This window comes from Phocoena phocoena, chromosome 13, assembly GCF_963924675.1.
Source record: "Phocoena phocoena chromosome 13, mPhoPho1.1, whole genome shotgun sequence".
Lineage (NCBI taxonomy): Eukaryota > Metazoa > Chordata > Mammalia > Artiodactyla > Phocoenidae > Phocoena > Phocoena phocoena.
In genome coordinates this window covers 66,979,108-67,001,394 of record NC_089231.1, presented here as the reverse complement: position 1 = coordinate 67,001,394, position 22,287 = coordinate 66,979,108, and the positions used below count along the sequence as shown (strand labels likewise).

At 41.0% G+C, this 22,287-nt stretch overlaps 1 protein-coding gene and 1 pseudogene across 2 annotated transcripts in view; one reads left to right on the top strand and one right to left on the bottom strand.

Annotated features, from left to right (window-relative positions):
- Window positions 1-15,181, bottom strand: part of MORC2 (MORC family CW-type zinc finger 2) — a 38,699-nt gene extending 23,518 nt beyond the window's left edge. For both annotated transcript variants that reach the window (XM_065890044.1, XM_065890045.1), the window contains exons 1-3: window positions 15,114-15,181; window positions 6,471-6,524; window positions 4,227-4,261 (exon numbers count right to left, since the gene is read on the bottom strand). In XM_065890044.1, coding sequence (XP_065746116.1) covers window positions 4,227-4,261; window positions 6,471-6,524; window positions 15,114-15,181 — 157 coding nt within the window. The remainder of the gene's footprint in view (window positions 1-4,226; window positions 4,262-6,470; window positions 6,525-15,113) is intronic.
- LOC136132868 (small ribosomal subunit protein eS27-like) lies at window positions 13,857-14,105 on the top strand (annotated as a pseudogene).
- Window positions 15,182-22,287: the final 7,106 nt, after the last annotated feature.

The window sequence follows — 22,287 nt, the reverse complement described above, 5'->3', positions numbered from 1 at the left end:
GAGATCTAGTAAGCAGAAGCAAGTGCAAAAATTCCTCAGTTTCCTTCTGGAGGAAGCAAAGTGTCAGATGGAGACTCAAACTGGGTCAGGAACAGAGCGTGGTAAAGGAAGTGTTCTAAATCTAGCCAAGAGCCATTTGCTGTATGCTTTAGCCATAAAATGTACACGAAGACTCTGCTTTGGGATCTAGAAATTGGTTCAAGCCAAGTGTATCTGAAAATCAAGGATTGATTACTGGCATTCCTTGAACACTATGTAGGAATTACTTCTAGGTCCTTATGTTTGGTAGAACAGGACTCACAGGCTGTTTTCTTTTTTTTTAATTTTGATGCTTTTTTAAAAAAATTTATTCATGTCTGGCTGCGTTGGGTCTTCGTTGCTGCGCACGGGCTTTCTCTAGTTGCAGCAAGCGGGGGTTACTCTTCGCTGCGGTGCACAGGCTTCTCATTGCAGTGGCTTCTCTTATTGTGGAGCATGAGCTCAAGGCGCACGGGCTTCAGTAGTTGTGGCACACGGGCTCGGTAGTTGTGGCTCGCGGGCTCTAGAGCACAGGCTCAGTAGTTGTGGCGCACGGGCTTAGTTGCTCCACACACAGCATGTGGGATCTTCCCGGACCAGAGCTTGAACCCGTGTGCCCTGCATTTGCAGGCGGATTCTTAACCACTGCACCACCAGGGAAGTCCACACAGGCTGTTTTAACACACAATCATCACTTAACAGTGGGTCTGAGATCCCTTTCTTGCCCAAGGACTTCATTTTAAAGCTTTTTCATATGTTTATGAGAGTAAGAGACCCACCTATGGAGGGTGCTCCTGGCCACACATTGACCAACAGTCTGTAAGCAGCTAGCAGTGCTCAGGTCCACAGTCACGTGTGGCACTGCCTCAGGGCCAAAAGAGACTAGGTGACACAGCAGTAACTCCTTCAACTTTGTAAGGAGGCAGTATGGCATCTTCACTTGGCTAAAATGCTTATCCCAATCACTCAGTTATTCCATGTGCCTGGCTCTGTGATGAAGATAATAGCCGAGAATAATGCGGATGTGATCACTGCCTTCAGGGAGCTTACAATCCATAGGATAGCTACTCCCTGTAGCAGATCAGTAAGCAGGAGGGTTTAAGCAGAAGGAGACTGAGAAGAGTGTCAGCTAGAGCAAAGGCAGTGTGCATAAGGATCACCTGAAGAGCCTGTTAAAATACAGATTCGGGGCTCCACCCTGCAGAGTCTAGTAGTGTGGGTCGGAGGTGGTACCTGAGAATTTGCATTTCTAACAAGCTCCCAGGTGATGCCAATACTGTCCACCACTGGTCCACTCTTTGAGAAGCAGAGAGCTAGAGCTAGCAAGAACTAGAAGGCCTCTCTGCTTGAACCTATCTCCCCAGACATTCCAGCAGTTAGAGATGCATTCCTAACACATTCTATTCACTTTAGTCAGTCAATTGAGTGCTATCTAAAGCCTCTAAGCAAAGGATTTTTATGAAGATGGGGGAGTTCTGGACAGAAGGGAGTCTAGGCAGCTGGAGGTTGTCTGCTCCCCATCCCAACATACATCTCAGAAGCAAGACAAGGAGGGCAAAGCCAAACTACCTTCTTTGCAGTTGTGCTTCAGGCCCTGGTAGCAGCTATGTACAATCACAGACCCAGTGTGGAAGGCTGCACATCTAAGTTTCCCCCAACATGACCAAGTCTGGCCTCTCCAAGTTAGCCTAACGTTCCTCCATCCAACTCCCACTGGGGAGAACAGGAAAAAGAAAGAAGCTGGAAAGGAGATGTGAAATGGAGCTATAAGTCAAAAGTCAGAGGCGATAAAATGATGTTGTCCTCAGCAGAGTCTGTAACAGAACAACACTCAAGTTCCTCGTACTTTGCAATGTGTTTGAGCAGTATTCGTTTCAGCTACATTTGCTCTAATTTTCCATTTACTAACCATTGACCTGGCATCACAAAAGGGATCTTTCTTTGAGGCATGGCAGTCCCTATCCAAGGAAGTCCAGAAAATCAATAAAAACACACTCTACTTTTGACAGGCACGTTATGGTCTGGCCCAACCTAACAGGAATGCTTTGAGTACGGGAGTCTGATTCCTTTCTCACCCTTCTTTAAATTACAATGTGAATGTGTGGCGAATTCAAACTACATCTGATGTTTGGGGAGATTTCCGAGTTCGGTTATCCATCTAGTTTCAGAATGGGAGACAGGAAGATACTTTCCCTGATATAGTAAGAACAAAAACTTTACATTACTAATTCTATTATTCTACTTGTAAAATGAGGTTGCTTTTATTCCTCCTGTTGAATGTGTTAATATGGCACTGAAGTAGAAAAGTGTGAAGTTAGGGGCACCTCAGTCAAGATTCCCAATCTCAAGGTACTTGAGAGTAAATCAAGTCTTTCTCCAAAATGCTCTAGTGCTTAGCGCTTCTATCACCATTTAATCCTTAACTACCTTGACAGTTCCCTCAAGATCAAGTTATTATTCTCTAATCATCTGTAGAGTGCTGTCTCTCCAATTAGTGACTAAGTTGTCTAATGAGAATTTAGCAAAGGCCCCATCTCATGCTCTCTCGACTCCTCCCAAAACACAACAGCAGTAACACTGAGCACAGAATGAATGCACACTGGGCCCTTTTCATTTAAAGTGAAATCCAACTGTTTGTTCTGCTGCATTCTAAGGGTAAAGCACTAAATTTCCTTGCTGAAATTCACCCACCAAAGGTAGTAAGAAGGAGCAGGGATGATCTCTTTTAAAAAGCTTCTTCCAATAATTCCCTGGTGGTCCAGTGGTTAGGCGCTCTCACTGCTGGGGCCTCGGATTCGATCCCTGATCTGGGGACTAAACTCCCATAGGCTGCGTGGCGCAGCCAAAATAAAAAAAAAGCTTCTTCCAAATAGATTTGGCTATGATGATTTGTCCCTTCAACATCACTTGGAGTGGAGGCCCATTCTGTGCTTTGCCATCTGTGCAATGATTAAAACAGCCACCATTTCTTTCAGAGGTAGCGGTTAATACTCCTCACTAAAGCACACTGGGATGTAAGACATACTGTGGCTTGGGAATGATGCCTCCATCTGGCCTGAGGGTTTAGTAACCATCTTCTAACATTCTGCTGTTATGCCCCCTTTTCTTGTTATTTTCTTCTAAAAATAAAAGTAGTCTTATTTTCACCACTTTGGCAGAGCCTTCTGAACAGAAGGCTTTAGAATTTAAGCAGTATAGCTGACTTTTAGCTGTTCTGAATATTTTCTTTGCTCCAAAGAAAGGAAAAGAAATTCATATCTGGGGAGATTCTTTATAATTATATGGCATTGGAAATTCTAAGAATTACTTCCTATTGTGTGATTATCCCCATTTATCAAACAGGTCTGTGAAGAAAAAGAGGGATTATTTGATAACCATATATTCCCATAAAAACACTCAAGTTTTCTCAAAAGCTAGACAATGCTACCCAAATTGGATTTAAAAGCCATCTTCCTCTGTTCCACTTCCAAATTTTTAGCATTCAAACGACCAAAAAACGTGCTGGTGCAAACACTGAACAGGCAAAAAGCAAGCTATTTATAACATAATAAATAAATAAATAAATAAATAAATAATGACTAAGATTTCTTCCACTGTTGTACCCACTCCATTAAAAAAAAAAAGGACCTTACTGCCAAAGAGCAGAGCCAATTAGGCAAAATAGTAGATGCTGTCAATATCTTTAAGTTCGAAGCAAAGCAGCCCTTCTTCCTACATAACTTCTCTGCCTGAGAACATCTCTGCAGACCTCAGTGTCAACCTCGTTACACAACTGTTTTATACAACTGACACCAGCAAGTCTCCAAGTTGGGACTTGTCCTCACCAAGGCTGCAGAGGGAGAAGATGGCCTTCAACAAGATCTCTCTTTGGCTGCAGGAACCACAAATCTGGTCACCTGCTAACTCCAATCAGGACAATCAGTGGTACTTGGTCATTTCACTCCCCATCACCCCCATAAATCTCCTAGCGGATTTATTTAAATAGATCTATAGATCTGGGCACCCTGTGTTACTTCCTTTACACCAATATTCTTGATTTCTATTACATGCCTGACGAGGGCTGCCCTGTTTCTCCCTAAGACCTATAGTAATCAGGCTGTCTACCCACGCTCCAAAAACCAGTTTTTTCCCACTCATTTCTTCTTAGGCACAGCAATAAATGCTTTCGGGAACTGGGCATTAGAAGAAAGGACTGATGTCTGTCTTACCTGCATAAATATCGATTCTGGTGGCATCAGCATCTCTGCAAAGTTAAAAGAAAAAAAAATCAAGATTCAAATGAGAATATGAAAATATCAACCATCAAGATGCACAATATTTTGAGGGGGATACGTACTATTTTGAATCTATCTTCAGGAAGTCATAAACAAATTCTATATACATTAAAGATATACTTTTACATTTGGTAACACAATTTTCCTTACATGTCTATGAAACACTTCTGGAGCTCCAAATTATTTAAAATAATCACAGGATACACAGGACCTAGACACACTTTTTTAATAAAAATTTCACAGTGAAACATCTAAAAAGAACATGTTTTAGATGTTTAAAAACATCTGGAAAATGTTTTATCCTTTTTTAGAGGATAAAAAAGAACATTTCTTTTACACACTAGGAAATGACTCCAATCACTCATTTGATTGCAATCATAAACAATGTTCCAATAACTTGTCCATTTTTTCTTCTCACCAAGATTTGAGAAGAAAGAAAACAACAACTTGCCACAAAGCCTAAGAAAAATCAGGTCTCATGGGATACACACTATAGTCAGCAGACTGATTCATAAGCCCATAATCTGATCCTCCCTAAACTTGAAAGGAAGTCGGGACAGCCCATTAGACTCCAGCCATCAGCTGAAATAAAAGTTCAGTTATCAATGAAGTCTTCCATGAAGGCTTGAAAGTAATCTAGTCCAGTTCTGCCAACTGTAGACAAGGAAAATGAGGCACAGAGTTTCATTGGTTTTAAATGTGAAAAATCCACTCAAATCCATACAACTCTACACGTGCCTATTCTCAAAGACATAAAAACATTTTCAAAAATAAAAGAGATTGGCAAAATGTGTGCATGAGCAGGAACATACACTGCCAGACAATCTCCAGTTCACCGTATGATATACAAAAAAGCAGTCTGACAAAACACATTACAGTCTCACTAAACTAACAAGTGGGAAATTCAAACACAGTTCCATTAAGCTACATTTTTAAATTGAATATAAAAATTATAAGTCAACCAGGATTGAAATAATTGAAAACACTGAAAATGGGAGCTTTCTAGTTAAACAACTTGTTAACCAGCACACTTCCATAAGCAGTCCAGTGGATAATAACAATAAAAGTAATAATAGTATAGGTTTATAGCATGGACATAGGTAGACATAATTATCATTATGTCATTAACTGGAGGTCTGTTTAGAAAGTACTCCTGTCAACTCTTATCCTCTTCTTCCTTCATTAGTCATCAACACTTGGTCAATAAACGCCATGTCTGAATTTTATGTTTGCATTCAGAAACAAGACTGAGATAATATTTTAGTGATATAATTATAAAAAGACTTCTGATTTGGCCTTTGCTATTTATCTCTGAACCAACCCAGACTTTTCAGTCTTGCTCAGTAACATTTATAGGCTTCTATCACTAAGAATTCAGTATAACACAGTGCTAAAGAATGATTTCTTCTAAGCACAATTGCTAACAATGGAAGATGCTTTGATCAACCTGAGTCATCTGACAATAAAATAGAGTCACTCCTCCGTATCTGCAGGGGATTGGTTCCAGGACCACCCAGGAATACCAAAATCTACAGATGCTCAACTCCCTTATATAAAATAGTATAGTACTTGCATATAACCTATGCACATCCTCACGTCTACTTAAAATCATCTCTAGCTACTTATGATAACTAATACAATGTAAATGCTATGTAAATAGTTGCCAGCATGCAACAAATTCAAGTTTTGCTTTTTTGGAACTTTCTGGAACTTTCAAATACTTTCGATCATGGTTCATTGAATCACAGATGCAGAACTTGCAGATACAGAGGGCTGATTATACATTTTGGGAAGACACAGAACTCTGACATAATTTTAAAGACATTAGATAGTGTACTGTCCTGGTAGCACAAATTAAAACAGAGCTTGTCTGTCCTAGTAATTAGCTAACTAAATTTTTATCTTAATTCCCTGTTTTTCACTACAATTATCTTGCTCTAATACACAAGGGAAGGTAGCTTTGGAGGTCATAAATTCACTATTTTTAGGCTGGAGCACAGCAATGAATGAATTAAGGTATCAACTAATGTGCTATTAAAAATACTTTTTGGGTAAGAGGCTTCTTAGGAATGAGTCGCATTTGCAACAGAATTGCCCTTCTCCCAAGTCTTCAGAGAGCAAAGGTCACACGACCCAAAAAGTTTTCAAGCAGAGACTGTATGCTTGAAGACTACATACCTTGCATTATCAACTAGTTCAGCAAGAGCACCAAACAAGAATTCATGAGTGGTTCTGAAATGATAAATATTGAGAGTCAGGAAAAGAATTATGGAATTAAACTATGATTCCTAACAAAAAGTCAAGGTTATAAAGATTTTGGGGAAAAAAACCCTAAAATTGTCATTTGCATCATCAATTTACATTACTGAAGTTTAAATTTCCCCACAATTCAAGTCTTTCCAGAGCTCACTAGTACCTCAAGTGTTAACCTGTCAAGTCCTGCTATCTACTCAAAAATGTTTATTCTTACTATTTTGAGTAGAGGAACCCACTCTAAAACATTCAAAGATTCCTATGTGTACTACTTCTAAAACAGTGTTTTTCAGTATTCGTATTCTACCCTGAAAAATGCCTATATTTCATTTTTCATTGCCTTAACCAGCTGTCAGTTTCTGCATATCTCTTAAGAATTCTCAAAGGACAAATTGCTAGCATTCAGCTTTACCAATACCTTTGTGTGATTTACTGGTGAAAACCCATTCAGTTTTGTGCAATTTATAAGCAAAAATACTCCATTTGAAAGTGGGGAGAAAGAAAATAATCCATTTCTTGACATTCCCTGATTCTGGCCAAAAACAAAACTTTTTCCACATTAAAGAAAGGAATCCAAGACCCTCTTAAACAATTCCTCCTTATCCTAAGAGGATAAGGGCTTGGTGTGGCCTCCTAGGGCCCTTGTTCAAGTTAGCCCTTTCAAGGAGGGTAGCCAATGGTCATCTCCTCCTCTAGGAGGCTGCTCAAAATGTGAGTGGGATAAGTTCACAATTACCATGTTATTCAGAACTCAATAAAGATGATGTTTATGTGTAAGATGTCTCCTTACATTTCTTCCTCCATTTACACCTTCTTTAATTTGTGCTGTTTCCCATAATAGTCCTCGTTAGATATAAAAGTAGATGTGTCTACCTAGAACCACCTAGAAACTCTGACATTTTTCTTCTTTGGCCACACCTTGTGGCATGTGGGACCTTAGTTCCTTGACCAGGGATGGAACCTGTGCCCCCTGCAGTGGAAGTGCGGAGACTTAACAACTGGACCTCCAGGGGAGTCCTGAAACTCTGACTTTTGATTAAAGAAAATATAAAAGCATTAACCCACATATTACCATCATCAATTTTTCAAAAATAACCATGTTATTCCAGTTGATTTTCTTGTATGTAAAGTTTCAGCCAATAGATAAAGTGAAAATTTCTAAAAATTGAGAATGAAATATACCAATACTAAATAAGCAGTGTCTAGGATCTATGAGCACTTACTATATTGTTCAAAACAAATTGTAAAATGCTTGTTTATAAAATAAATACCCAAATTTCAAGTGTCCAGGAACACTGGTTTTTTCCTCAAATAAATCTTCAAATTTTTATAAATGCAAATTTTTAATTAAAACTACCAGTTCTTGGAATTTTAGGAAGAACTTTTTCCCATGAGATCAGTGAATATATCTGCTGCTGATCCAAAGGCAGTACCATGATGTATTAACAAATTGTAGAAATTTTATCTCCAAGTCCCCTAACAGAGCTCAAATTCTTCTGACTAAAATCCAATTCTTAATTATTTTACATGAAAACCACCCCCACAATTTTGCAAGGAAAAACACCTGCAAGAAACATCCATATCTTTATTTATTTTAAAAATATGTCTCCAAGGGCTTCTCTGGTGGCACAGTGGTTAAGAATCCACCTGTCAGAACACTCTATGACATAAATCACAGCAAGATCCTTTTTGACCCACTTCCTACAGAAATGGAAATAAAAATAAACAAATGGGACCTAATGAAACTCAAAAGCTTTTGCACAGCAAAGGAAACCATAAACCAGACAAAACGACAACCCTCAGAATGGGAGAAAATATTTGCAAATGGAGCAACTGACAAAGGATTAATCTCCAAAATTTACAAGCAGTTCATGCAGCTCAGTATCAAAAAAACAAACAACCAATCCAAAACTGGGCAGAAGACCTACATAGACATCTCTCCAAAGAATACAGATTGCCAACAAACACATGAAAGGATGCTCAACATCATTAATCATTAGAGAAATGCAAATCAAAATTACAATGAGGTATCACCCCACACCAGTGAGAATGGCCATCAACCAAAAATCTACAAACAATAAATGCTGGAGAGGGTGTGGAGAAAAGGGAACCCTCTTGCACTGTTGGTGGGAATGTAAATTGATACAGCCACTATGGAGAACAGTATGGAGGTTCCTTAAAAACTAAAAATAGCACTACCATACAACCCAGCAATCCCACTACTGGGCATATATCCTGAGAAAACCATAATTCAAAAAGAGTCATGTACCACAATGTTCACTGCAGCTCTATTTACAACAGCAAGGACATGGAAGCAACCTAAGTGTCCATCGACAGATGAATGGATAAAGAAGATGTGGCACATATATATGGTGGAATATTACTCAGCCATAAAAAGAAATGAAACTGAGTTATTTGTAGTGAGGTGAATGCACCTGAAGTCTGTCATACAGAGTGAAGTCAGTCAGAAAGAGAAAAACAAATACCGTATGCTAACACATATATATGGAATCTAAAAAAAAAAAAAAAAGGTCATGAAGAACCTAGGGGCAGGACAGGAATAAAGACACAGACCTACTAGAGAATGGACTTGAGAACACGGGGAGGGGGAAGGGTAAGCTGGGACAAACTGAGGGAGTGGCATAGACATATATACACTACCAAATGTAAAACCAATAGCTGGTGGGAAGCAGCTGCATAGCACAGGGAGATCAGCTAGGTGCTTTGTGACCACCTAGAGGGGTGGGATAGGGAGGGTGGGAGGGAGGGAGACACAAGAGGGAAGAGATGTGGGAACATATGTATATGTATAGCTAATTCACTTTGTTATACAGCAGAAACTAACACACCACTGTAAAGCAATTATACTCCAATAAAGATGTTAAAAAATAAAATTTAAAATAATTTTTTAAATATTAAAAAAAAAACAGAATCCACCTGCCAATGCAGGGGACACAGGTTCAAGCCCTGGTCCAGGAAGATGCCACATGTCACGGAGCAAATAAGCCCATGCACCACAACTACTGAGCCTGCACTCTAGAGCCCACAAGCCACAACTACTGAAACCCACGTGCCTAGAATCCTTGCTCCACAACAAGAGAAGCCACTGCAATGAGAAACCCGCGCACCACAACCAGGAGTAACCACAGCTCACCACAACTAGAGAAAGCCTGTGCGCAGCAACGAAGACCCAATGCAGCCAAAAATAAATTAATTAATTTAAATAAATAAATAAAAGACAAACTCATTAAAAAAAAATTGTCTCCAAAATCATCACCTTAAATTCTTCAAATTATCAATTGAAGAAACAAAAAAATATTCTGATTACTTCAACTAATAGGGAAAATAAGCTGGAAAATTAAAGTGATTTGATGATGGTAATATAAAAGTAAATCTTTGCTTTCAACCAATCATTTTCCTGTCTGACTAAGCAATGACTAAGAAACTTATAAAGTGAATTAGTTTTCTATACTCTAAATTTTCTTTTTAATTTTTTTTTTTTTTTTTGCGGTACGTGGGCCTCTCACTGTTGTGGCCTCTCCCGCTGCGGAGCACAGGCTCCAGACGCACAGGCTCAGTGGCCATGGCTCACGGGCCCAGCCGCTCTGCCGCATGTGGGATCTTCCCGGACCAGGGCACGAACCCGTGTCCCCTGCATTGGCAGGCGGACTCTCAACCACTGCGCCACCAGGGAAGCCCCCTAAATTTTCTTTTTAATTTTGAAGGCTAAAATGTAAAGTAACAAATTCTACTGCAATATTTCTCATTTCAAAAAGAATTTGTACTTGAAGTCAAGGAATATCAGAAATATAGCTCCTGGAAAAAAAAAAAAAGAGTACAATCTTAGTAAGAATGAGACTACAATTTGTATGTAGAAGTCTTTGGGATTATCTGGCCTTTGGTAGTGACAATGGTGAATATCAATAATCTGGAAAACTAATTCTGATACCTTTGCCATCAGGGCAAAGAAATCAAAAACAGAAACAGCAATTGCTTCTCACCAATACATATTTCTGATTGTTTCACATGAAAATTAAAGACATTTAGAATTCAATAATATCTTAAAAGAGCAAGCACAAAGAGCACTTCTGGCTAAGTTTTTACTGCTTTCTACACAATGCTTAGAAAAGTGTCTTGTACATTTAGAATCTAAAGAAAACATTCCAAATGTCTTTGCCGTTCCGCACAGTATCAATGCTGTTCCACAATACATATTTCAGATAAGTTAACAGATACTTTAAAATGTAGCTAAGGGGTGCTTTTGTGATGTGTGCTGACACATCATAAAAGGAGCCTTTTGTGACAACTGTTGGTAAGGTCAGAGACAACACTCGGATTCTTCTCCAAACCTCCAAGTGAATAACTGATCCTACTAACAAATGCTAAAGCCAAAGTTCTAAGTATCTCTTAAATTCATAAGAACCAAAAACGTACCAACTGTGTAAGCTCTCCCCTTTTTTTCAAATAACATTCAAAGAGGTGTACTCATTGCTAGCTGGCAGTTGAGATAGAGATATCTGTATAAGTATCAAAGGAAATTATTTTCTTCACAGACCTAAAGATTCTTTGCATGTGATCCAAGAAAGATCAACCATCTGGAAAAAGACAAAGATTTTTAACAACCTCTTTCACTTTCAACTGATTGTGGCTTTTATACCATTTGTGCTACGATCAAAATAACTTTGCAGCTCAGCATTTCCAGTGACAAATTCAAGTGTAAATCTACTCATTATGTAAGGAAAATGGTCTATTTATATTCAGCCTGAATTTAAAGCCATAGATTATCCATAACCCCATCACACAGTGATAGCTTCTGCTGAATTCTTGGATATGCTGTTAAGAGTTAATTGCCTTAACTGCTAGAAAATAAAGATAAAAATTCTAGAGCAACCATTCTACATTCTAATGGTTTTAACATAGAGTGTGAACCCACATTTCAACAGGATTATAAATTATAAGATATATGGTCTCTAGAGATGAAAGGTTCCTTTACATTCACTTCACATACCAAGAAAACAACCCAAAAATATATGGCCAAGATAATAAGTTATTAAATGTGCAGACACAAAGAGACATAGAAAACAGGCATCTTATACATAAGCACCCTGCTCTATCAGAGCACTTAGCAATACTGCATACAGAGTGATTTAAGATACGCCCCTTATGCCAAAGGAACATCACTACCATCGCTACATCTGGTATCTGGCCCTTGACTACTCGTGAACATTTTAGTAGCAGTCACAAAATCCATCACCAAAGAGCAGTAACAGCATAAAACTACATTTAGTAGTTCATTGATTGAAGTTAATTCTAACTTCAATCATTTCATATGAGCAACATGCAATATTAAAACAAATTAGCCTAAGGCCTTCATGTTAGAATTTCCCAGGCCTGCTTCAAACCTTAATGCTGATATAATCAAGAGAATAACCATCAACAGTTACTGTAGACCTAACACAAAAAAAATTTAAAAATTTAAGGCAGGGGTTTATCATCTCCAACAGATGCTCCAGAATTTACTAAAAATTAATCTGCCTAATGACTACCACCAAACAGCAAGTAGCTACCACACTGACCAACTTTTGGTTTATATGAGGTAATATTATAAATAAAACAAATAACTGTCACCATTTATTCAATATTTACTGTGAACCATATGGGAACTAATTACCTTATAAACATTATTTTACATCATTCTCATAAACATTGTCAGATTAGCCCCATTTTGTACATGAAGAAACTGAGGCTCAGATAAGTTGACCTACCCAAGGGCACAGCCAGGAAGCAGTCAAACATAAGCTTGGCTGGCTCTCAAGCCCATGCTTTTTTTACTGCACCACACTGATTTCTATCCTGGACTCTGCTAAATGGGAGATAAAGGGTCACTTTTTTCACAATTCAATATGGCAATATTGTAGATGTCAGACACCCTAAAATCGTCTTTTTTTTTTTTAATTAGAATAAAGCAGAAGGCAAGTCCTCCCTTCTCCAAAGGTAACACTGCATCATTTAACCCAGAGGAGATGTATCTACCATCATTACGATTAACAAGTCACATTTTATGAAAATTAAAAATTTGTTTCCTCTAGAAATGAACTTCCAATCAAGTCACAATAAAGAAAGGTCCTGAAATTGGCTACAAACCAAAAACTTATCTAGGTGTTCGGGGGTTCATATTTTCTTCTGGCAGGACTGGACACATTCAGAAGTAAACAACTTCTAAGGTGATCCAGGTAATAAATTCCAGAGCTTCCAAAATGATACATCCAACCCTCAAAATGCTTATGCAAGCAAGTGGTTCCAATTCAACACGGTAAGTCAAATTCCCAGGAAATTCTCCAATTTCAAACAAGTGACTCAACTGAGGTTCAATTCTTTGCCTTTGCTCTGTTCTATTAACAAACTATAAAATAGCAAAAGAAATACAGAGAAATATCTCAGAATCCTCAAATAAAAGGTTCGAGATAAACTAAAATTGAAGACTTTTAAAGTGGTAAGTAAACCCTCTGCTGTATAGACAAGGAAACAAGGTAAAACTGACTACAGTAGGAGGTCTTGCCTAATGGTTAAAAGCACTAAACATGTGGCCAGATAAATCTTACTGCCTTCAATCTTGGTGCCTTACATCTGCCACTTACCAGCTGTGTAACCTTTCGCATGTAACTTAATCTCTTTGAGCCTCAGTCTCCTCAAATGCAAAATAGGAATCACCCTTATTCCAGTAGGGCTGCTATAAAGATTACTTTAGACCATGTTTAAAAGTGACTGGCATGAAGCACTTAACTGTTGTTACTATCATTTTATTATCAAATAAAGTCTTTGGGGAAGCTGGAACAAGAACCTAGTTTCTGAACTCTCGTTATGGTCTTCCAAGAATATCAGTGTTTTGGCCCCTCATTCCAAAATTCACAACTGAATTTAACAAACACAATCATCCGTGAACATCTAAGTGGCCTTCCACTACTTGTTCTTAACGTGGCAGTTCAAATACACAAAAGGATACTAAAGGAAACTGCCCTTGGCTATACTATGAGCTAGATGGGTATAACCTTTGATCAGAGACCTTATCTAGCTGGATTTCAGATTCATTATCCACAGCTTGAGAATTCACCTAGGTGACTCTGCAATACCTACTTAAACACTCTAGTTCAGTAAGAATCTTCCTAAACAAAACAAAACCAGGTTCTCATTTGGCAACTCGCTTCACTACTCAGAAAAGTTTGATTTCCTCGATAGGAAAAACAGCAAACAAAAAAACTACAAAAAATAATTAGACGTCTTTTCCAACAGTGATGGCCTCCCCACAAGATCATGCCTCTCACAAAGGATCTCCTTCATCCCTCTCCAGAAAAGAGGAAACACAAGACGAAGCACCTGGTGTAGAGCCTCAATTCCTATTTCATGGATGTGAAATGCCCAGGACGCTATAAAATCACCACCATCTTTAGCCATGCACAAACAGTAGTTTTGTGTGTTGGCTACTCTACTGTCCTCTGTCAGCCTACAGAAGGAAAAGCAAGGCTTACGGAAGAATGCTCCTTCAGATGGAAGCGGCACTAAAAGCCCCCAGAATCAAGATGAATGGGAAACCATCCCAATAAACATATTTTGGATTTAAAAAAAAAAATACAGACGTTATCACAAATATGTGGTTCTTTCCCGTAAAAGGCTAAGTTATTGTACTATTACTAGATAACTGAAGTCTATGTTCTCAACCCTGAAGGTGGTTCTTCTGAACTCTGGGCCATTCATTTAGCTGCTTGCCACCTCTCCAGGTACCAAAATGAGAAAATACTTACCTTCATCTCAAAAGTGCCAAATGAATGTACTAAAGGACTAAATAGTTATACCCCCACTGCATCACTTCCAAAAGAGTGGGCGTAAGGATTAACCCTAAAACATTCCAGACCAATGTGGAGTGATGGTTATCTCCTCACAAACTCAAGAACTATGAACACAGTATGTGTTCAATGATTTGCATACATTTTGGGGAAAGGCTATTTAAATCACGGGTTTAACCAAGTTATCACTTCCTACTTAGCATATAAAAACTACAGTGGATGAGGATGAATTTCCCAGAAAAATAAAACCAACTGTTTTCTGGGGAAAAAATTTCTTCTCACAAGTTGCCATTTAAACGTCTTCATTCCTTTTTTTTTTCTTTTTTCCTTCTTAGAAAGAAAAGACTTGTTAGAAGCCAACTGTTTTGGCTGTTGTCACCAAAGAGAAGAAGGAGTTGATACTAGAATAGTCCAACTTTTGGCGATCCAAAGAACAGTACTTGTTGGATTCCTATCAAACACTTGAATGAAAACAACTCAATATACTGACTTCAAGGAGCTAGCTTGCATTTGATCAAATAAATTTTGATCCAATAAAGGAAGATCATATTCTTCTGGATTAGCAACAAACATTTCACTGACCTCAGTTCTTCCATAAAGAGCTCAAGACTCATCCAGTGACACATCCCAAAAAGTAAAAATGCAAAATTTTCTGGGAAAAGGATTTCCATATTAATATCAAGCAACGAGTTATCAGTGATCTCAGTGGCACCTATAGGATACTTACGAATTTGTGTGTAGATAGTCAAACGTTAGCTGAGCTCGATTCAGACTGCTGTAATTTGTGAAAGCCATGAGTGCAATGAGGTCTCCAGTTCTTTACCCACTAACTGGGAACTATAAGCTTACAATGGAACAGATTTTTCAGGATTCCTTCCAGTAAAGGTTTGGTAAATCTGTGCTCCTTAGTTAAACAAGGTTATCTAGTATCTAACCAAGATATATTCAAAAAGATGTCTAAAACAAAAATCGATTTCTCCTTTACATTTTTTTTAATCTTCTCAATGACTATGATGTAATATCTTGGAAGGAACTATGTCATAAACGTGTAGTCTTAAGGAGCTTCAGCGTTAATTTGCGACAGTTCACAGTGGAATGTGGTTGGTCCTTGAGTAGATGATACTGGAGTTGGTGTTTTAATTACTGCTCCATCTTCATGTTCTTCGAGCCTTTTTTTGTTCTTGTTCCTCTAAATTTCCTGTGAGGAAATTTACCAATCCGGAAATTTAGCAACTTCAGTCATAAAACTGGACAACCACCCATGTCTTCGCCATCAATGATCCCAGGATCCTTAAATTAGCCCCAGACTGGTGACCACGATGTTGATGAAGTGCATATGGCGTTAGTTCCGGCTTCACCACCTCCTAACTGAAAGATCTCCTAAGCGCTGAAGACCGATTTCTGTTTTCAAAGCCTGGACCAAACCTAGCTTGCTGTGTGCCCCAATTTCGTCAGGGTAGTGGGTCAAATTACCTCACAATGACCCACTAAGTAGCCACAGAATTGACCCGCCCAAAATAACTCAGGCGGGCCGCGCCCCTCCCCCACTTCCCTCAGACACCGGCCTCAGCCTCTAAGGCCCTGACTGGGCCTCGGTCCCGTGGTCTCCTCCTCACGGAGGAGTTAGTCCCAGCTTTCAAGGCCCGGATCGAGGACAGTGGCGAGCGCACCACCCGACCGGGCGTTGCCCGGCGCTCACAGCTGCCTTTGTCCCTCCCCACGGAATTGGAACCCAACAACCGCAGCGCGCTCTTGGAACCATGTGCTGCCGCCGCCTCCGCCTCCGCCGCTGCCGCCGCCGCCGCGAAACCAGCCGCCCGCGCGCCGCGTTGGATGAGATGATGACCGGACTCAGCACCACAAACTTCGGCGTTTAGGGCTGCTCCGCCACCGCTGCCGCTGCCGCCACTGCCACCTCAGCCACCGCTTTGTCTCCGCCAGTGCACACAACCCGGGCCGCCTCGCGCACTCCCCGACGCCCCAAGCCCCCGAGGCCTCCGCGGCGCACTCGGCCAATCACAGAGCCGCCCCTCCTCCCGCCCCCGCCCTGATGCGAAGCCTCCTGATTGGTGGGTAGCGTGTCTCCACGTGACCGGATTTTGTTAGCCGGGCACTCCCCTGTCACGTGAGTGCGCGCGCCTCTCTTCCTGCTTTCTTGACCCTCTCCGCCATTTAAAGAAACAGTACCGGGGGCGGGCCGAGCGACGCAGCCGGGACGGCAGCTGCGGCGCGGACCGGAGGAGCCATCTTGTCTCGTCGCTGGGGAGTCAGGCCCCTAACTCGAAGAAGCCCTGGCGCGCCCTCCCCCCCTTCCCGGTCTGGTAGGGCGAAGGAGCGGGCGCGCGGTCGATCGAGCGATCGGTTGGCGGCTCTTTCTCCTGCTCTGGCATCCAGCTCTTGGGGCGCAGGCCCGGCCGCCGCGGCGCGCGCCCGGTGGCCGTTGGCGCTCGCGCCGCGTCTTTCTTCTTGTACGCAGAACTCGGGCGGCGGCCTATGCGTTTGCGATTCGACGAGGAGTCGTCCGGGTGGTCGGCGGTGGCGGGCAGCTGCTCCGCCCCGCTCCCGGGGAGGCGGCGGGATTTGGCGCGGCCGGGGAAGCTGGGGTGGCCGGGGCCGGCCTGGAGGCCTGGCGCCACCCTTCGGGGCCTGCAAGGACCCAGTTGGGCGGGCAGGAGGGGGCCGGGGGATGGTTGGTGGTGGGCTTCCTACTTTGCCTTTTTCTCCTTATGCCGCCCTAGTGAGGGGCGGGAGCTCTGGCGGCAGCTCCGGGGTGGAGAGACAAGCTCCGGAGTCGGAAGAGCTGGGTTTGCTTCCGGGCCTAGCCACCAGCTGGCCGAGTGACCTTAGGCAAGTCACTTGGTAATTTGTCTGCGCCTCAGTTTCCTCCTCTATCAACGTTTGCGGGATTGAAAGCGCTTTGTAAACTATAAAGCGTCGGTGAATGTAAGGGATGATTATTGTTCGTAATGGTTGGCTTTTTTTTTGTTTGTCTTGAGTTGTAAGAAAACTTAGCAATTGTCCAATCCTTGGATTTTGAACCTGGGAACCTTGGATTGGAGTTGGATATTCCCAAATTCCCTGAAATCGTGTGCAAAAATTAGTGGGAATATGCATTTTAGGGGAATGAGGATCCATCGGCAGCAAGTTTTCAGAGGGGGCTGTGACCCAGAAGAGTTAAGAACCACAATTCACTTGCCACAAGGAGGAAACTGAGGCCTAGATGTCATTCGGGACCCGTCACAACCAATTTGAAGCCCCTGTTGAATCCCTGGGATATGTGAGCTGTTCTATGCATAGTGGGTATTCGGGGTTACAACACTCCACTGCTTGGCTTCTATTCTGAGTCTTTTCACCATGGGTTGCCTGAAAGGTGGCTGACGCATATGGTACAGTGGCACCCAATATAAAGCAGCTAAAAGTAGGAGTGGATGTGTTCTCTAGTATCAAGAAGCCTGTTTAATCTTTGGCCCAACAACTTTTTATTTTCTGGTGCCTGACTACCTTTCTGTTTCATTGACCATTTTCCATGACCATGGCTGCCATCCGTTACTTGCTCCTATTTTATATTCTTAGTTTGTGTGGTTGGTAGTGAGCAGGCTTATTTTTAAATGGTGCTGCCAAGTCCAGCTAATTAATGGTGCAGGTGGATTTTTAGCAAGCTGGCTGACTGGAACAAACTGAACCAGGCATGGAATTCCTGAAGATGTTTGGGGGTTTGTCTTTATTAATTGAAGGTTAACATTCTCTGAAAAGTTTTGTTAGAATGTTTGCTGAACCTCAAAATCAGTAGATTGCAAGTGTTTCAAACCTAACTCCCCCCCCCCCACCCCGCCTCCGGCCTGCTTTGTATTCTCTTTGCTTGCAAGTGTGTTACTAAGATGGCCAAAATGCCAGTTTTTGCTTCTTTGTTAATTGTCAGCTGCTTTTATCAAATTCCAGGCCATTATCCAGCAAACACTATAGAAATGTTTGAACACTTGGATTTCAAACATTTTCAATTTGTGGAGTGGTGCTTACCAGTGGTACAGTTCTAAGCAAGCAAACACAAACCCACTTAAGTGTTTTGTTTGTTAGGTGTTAGCCGGTTCTGCTATTTCATACAAACATCTGGGAAAAAAATCAATTGACTATTACCTTTACCTAGAGGGCAGAGACAAAGGATCTCAATTCCAGAGGAGTGACTGTTTTGGAGAAAGATGTGTTGGTCTTTTAGCTCTTTTGTAATTAAATCTGGATGTACCTCAAAAGAATCTTAAGACTGTGGTGATAAGATGCTTTCCTCAGGAGAAAGGAGGAAAAAAACAACTGGAACTCAAAGCTTGAAATTCTGTGACAAAACATGAGCTGTCCAGGATAGGAGGTTGAAAGTGTTTCACTACAGCGTTCTGCTCTTGGAACAGATGTCCTTCAGTGTAGTCACGGCGTGGACTCCAGATTTCCAGATTTTCAAGAACTGGATCTGGGACCTGGAAGAGATTATCAAGATGTGACAGGAACTTGGGAGCTGGATTTTTTTATTTTTGAATTTGGGGACTGTTTTCCTCGCTTTGAGAAAAGAGACAATGACTGAGCAAACACTGCCACCAGCGCTATTACTGGGAATTCGGAGACCTGAATTTTCGCCTCACTCTCAGTGCAAACTCTGGCGATGCTCCACCCACAGTGAACTACGGTACTTGCCATTTTCCAAAATGCCTTATTCTTTACCATCTCTGCACTTTTGTTTGTGCTCTCTTCTCTACCCTGGAATGCCTTCCTCCGCTTCGTCACCTATCAAAACTGCCATTTATTCAATATCCAACTCAAATGCTCTTTCCTTCATGAATTTCCTAACTTTAGGCAGAAATTATCTTTTTTAAGTTTTATAATGTGCTGGTTTTTATCTTTTATCTATATTTGTATACAAATAGCTTATAAAGTCCTTTTTTGCATGCATTAGCTCTTTCCAGATAGCAAGCCCCGTGAAAGCAAGGGCTTTGTCTTGGGAATCTTTGCCCAGACATATTACCACATACGATGAAGCAATTAGTAAAAACAAGGAATTTAGAGAACAGGCGATCTCAGAATAAGCACTCAATAAATGTTTGCTTAGTTGCTGTGTGATAACCTAATTACTCCTGATTAGGGAAAAAGTCACTAGTTTTGGGCCATGTCTCTTCCTTTATTTCATGCTTTATTATTTTTTAATTCTAACTCTAAAAAGACTTAGGGAAGGGCTTCCCTGGTGGCACAGTGGTTGGGAGTCCGCCTGCCAATGCAGGGGACAAGGGTTCGTGCCCCGGTCCGGGAAGATCCCACATGCCGTGGAGCAGCTGGGCCCGTGAGCCATGGCCGCTGAGCCTGCACGTCCGGAGCCTGTGCTTCGCAATGGGAGAGGCCACAACAGTGAGAGGCCTGCATACCACAAAAAAAAAAAAGAGAGAGACTTAGGGAGCCCTCAAATATAAAGAGAAACTGCTCTGCTGCATAGGGTATTATAGAGGGGTGCAAGGGCCAGGGCCTTATTCCCTGCGTACCTTATTCTCTTGCACTCAAGATGGAATCTTATGAAAATGTAATTAAGGATAGCTTTTACAAATACAGGACCATAAGACAATTTGTGAAAGGCATTGGAAAGGAAGAACAACAGTATCTCCTTTGCTTTGCTTTGGTGTTGGTATATAAAATTAAATCCAGTTCTCATACCACCTTTGGAGCCACTTCTTTCTCCACCAACCACTGCCCAGCAACCTGAATACAATCAAATTACTACCCCAAAGTTTGAGACTTGGGGCAGTTTCTATTTGCTGCTTCCCAAGACAGTTTGTCCTCAAGAGTCAGGAAACAGTCTTTACCAGAGAACTCTTTCTGTTCTTATCATCACTGATAGTTAATCATAAGGCTTTTTCCCCCATTTATCATCTGTCAGCTTCTAAGCCATGCTTGTCAAGAATTAGTATCCGTCAAGCAGCTGATATGCTGACAGCAGCCCCACCCCAGTGTTAAGAGTCCTTTCTTTGTAATTCCAAGCATTTGTTGTCTTATATGTTTTGTCCCTCTCCCCTCCAGTCCTGTGCCTCCTGGTTGCCGAGTGTTCACCTGGACCATCTGACCACCTTTGTGCTATTCCATCAGCCTACAGATCTGGTACCTGGATTTTTGCCCATGGTGATTCTACCACCTTACTACTGAAGAAGACATCATTCCAGTGGACCACTGTGACCCAGGAGGCATCCAGCAAATCATCATGATGTGGCCTTCACCTCCACTCCTGTCCTGTTCTACCGAGATTCAACACAGCCCTTTGTAGTGAAGTCAAACTCCTCAAGCCAAATAGCTGAAGCTATTTTATCACAACAAAGGCTGTTTGTTCCATGAGTGTGCATTTCGTTTCTTCAGTTAAAGCCTTCAGAGACACATAATAAATTTGGACCAGGGGATTTTTAGTTATCAGCACTGTCTGAAGAATGGCAACATCTTTTTGAGAACCACATTGGACCATGCCCCACTATCTTAAATGATTGAAATTCAGGAAGTATCTAATCTGGACCCCATTCTTTTTCCATGTCAAATCTGTAGTAACCTACTGAATGAGCAAGCAGATATTCTGACCCATTGGGATTAAAACAAAGGCACAGTGAACTCACAGCATCTTCTTTGGGATTACTCAGGAACCAGAACTTTTCACACAAATGTAAGAAATTCTACCAAGGAATCCCTTTACCTAACAGCATCTCACAAAGCTCCAATCAGATTCCAGAAAAGGCCTCTTGATACATCCAGGTAGAACCTATATGGTAATCCCTTATGTTTATATAGCACTTTACAGTTTCAAAGCACTTTTACATGCATTAATCTCAATTATCAAATAACACAAATTATAATCCCTTTTTGTAAATGAGGAAATGGAAATTTAAAAGGTTATCCAAGGTGACACAGCTACAGAGTGGTAGAGGCCAGGCCTTCTGACTCCTAGTCCAGTTCTCTCCTTGGAATTAACTTAGCCTCTGTTTTACCCAGTGTTAAAATAACTGGAGAGTGGGAACCCCAGAAAAGTTTCCAACTTCCTGATCTGGTGCCCTCAGTCAGTCAGGATGTCATACATGTAATCTTGTGATAGCTGTACCTAGACCAGAATTCCAATACAGCATCTCTGACGTTTAGGAGTAGACTGTTTCCATGGTGGTAGACTCTCCAGTCAACAAAGAAAATGTTCATTTGACAGCAAGATTACCCATTATGAAACACAGAGGTGCTTTTAGATCTTTCATCCATCTTCATGGTTTTCCCAAAGATGGCCTAGTTGATTGGAGATCCCTGTTCATATCATGTCTTTTTTTTTTTTTTTTTAATTCTTACTAATATTCCTGGACACCAAGATCTACCTGTGGTCCTCTATCCCCAAACTAATATTTACATAGAATGAGCCATCAATTTTTTTAGAACAGTACTGTTCATATATATGTGTGTGTGTATGTATATATTTGATATACACATATAATATATATCATAGAGCTTCTGTAGTCCAGTAAGGTGGTAAAATACTGTAAATGTGTCCCCTTCCCTGATTCATAATGCAGTGTAGTGTATTAAAGGATCTCAGAAGGCTTGCTGTAAAGAGCCTCATTTAGCTGTTTGGTCCAGTGTGTCCTAAGTTTAATCAAGCACAGAAAGTTATTTTTGCAGCATTCCTTTTAGTGGAATAGGAAAACTGCTCTAAAGCAGTATAGCCAGTGCTTCCTGATTGCCAACAGATTACCCTGGAGACCCAGGAATAAACAGCATCTTTGAACCCCCCCGCTTTTTATGCCTTGTCAATAACTACTTGAATTAGTATGTCTTCCTCATCTGAGAGCCCCACATTTTGACAGTTACTTTTATTTTCTGTCAAAGAAACCTTTAGATGATTTGTGGGGATACAT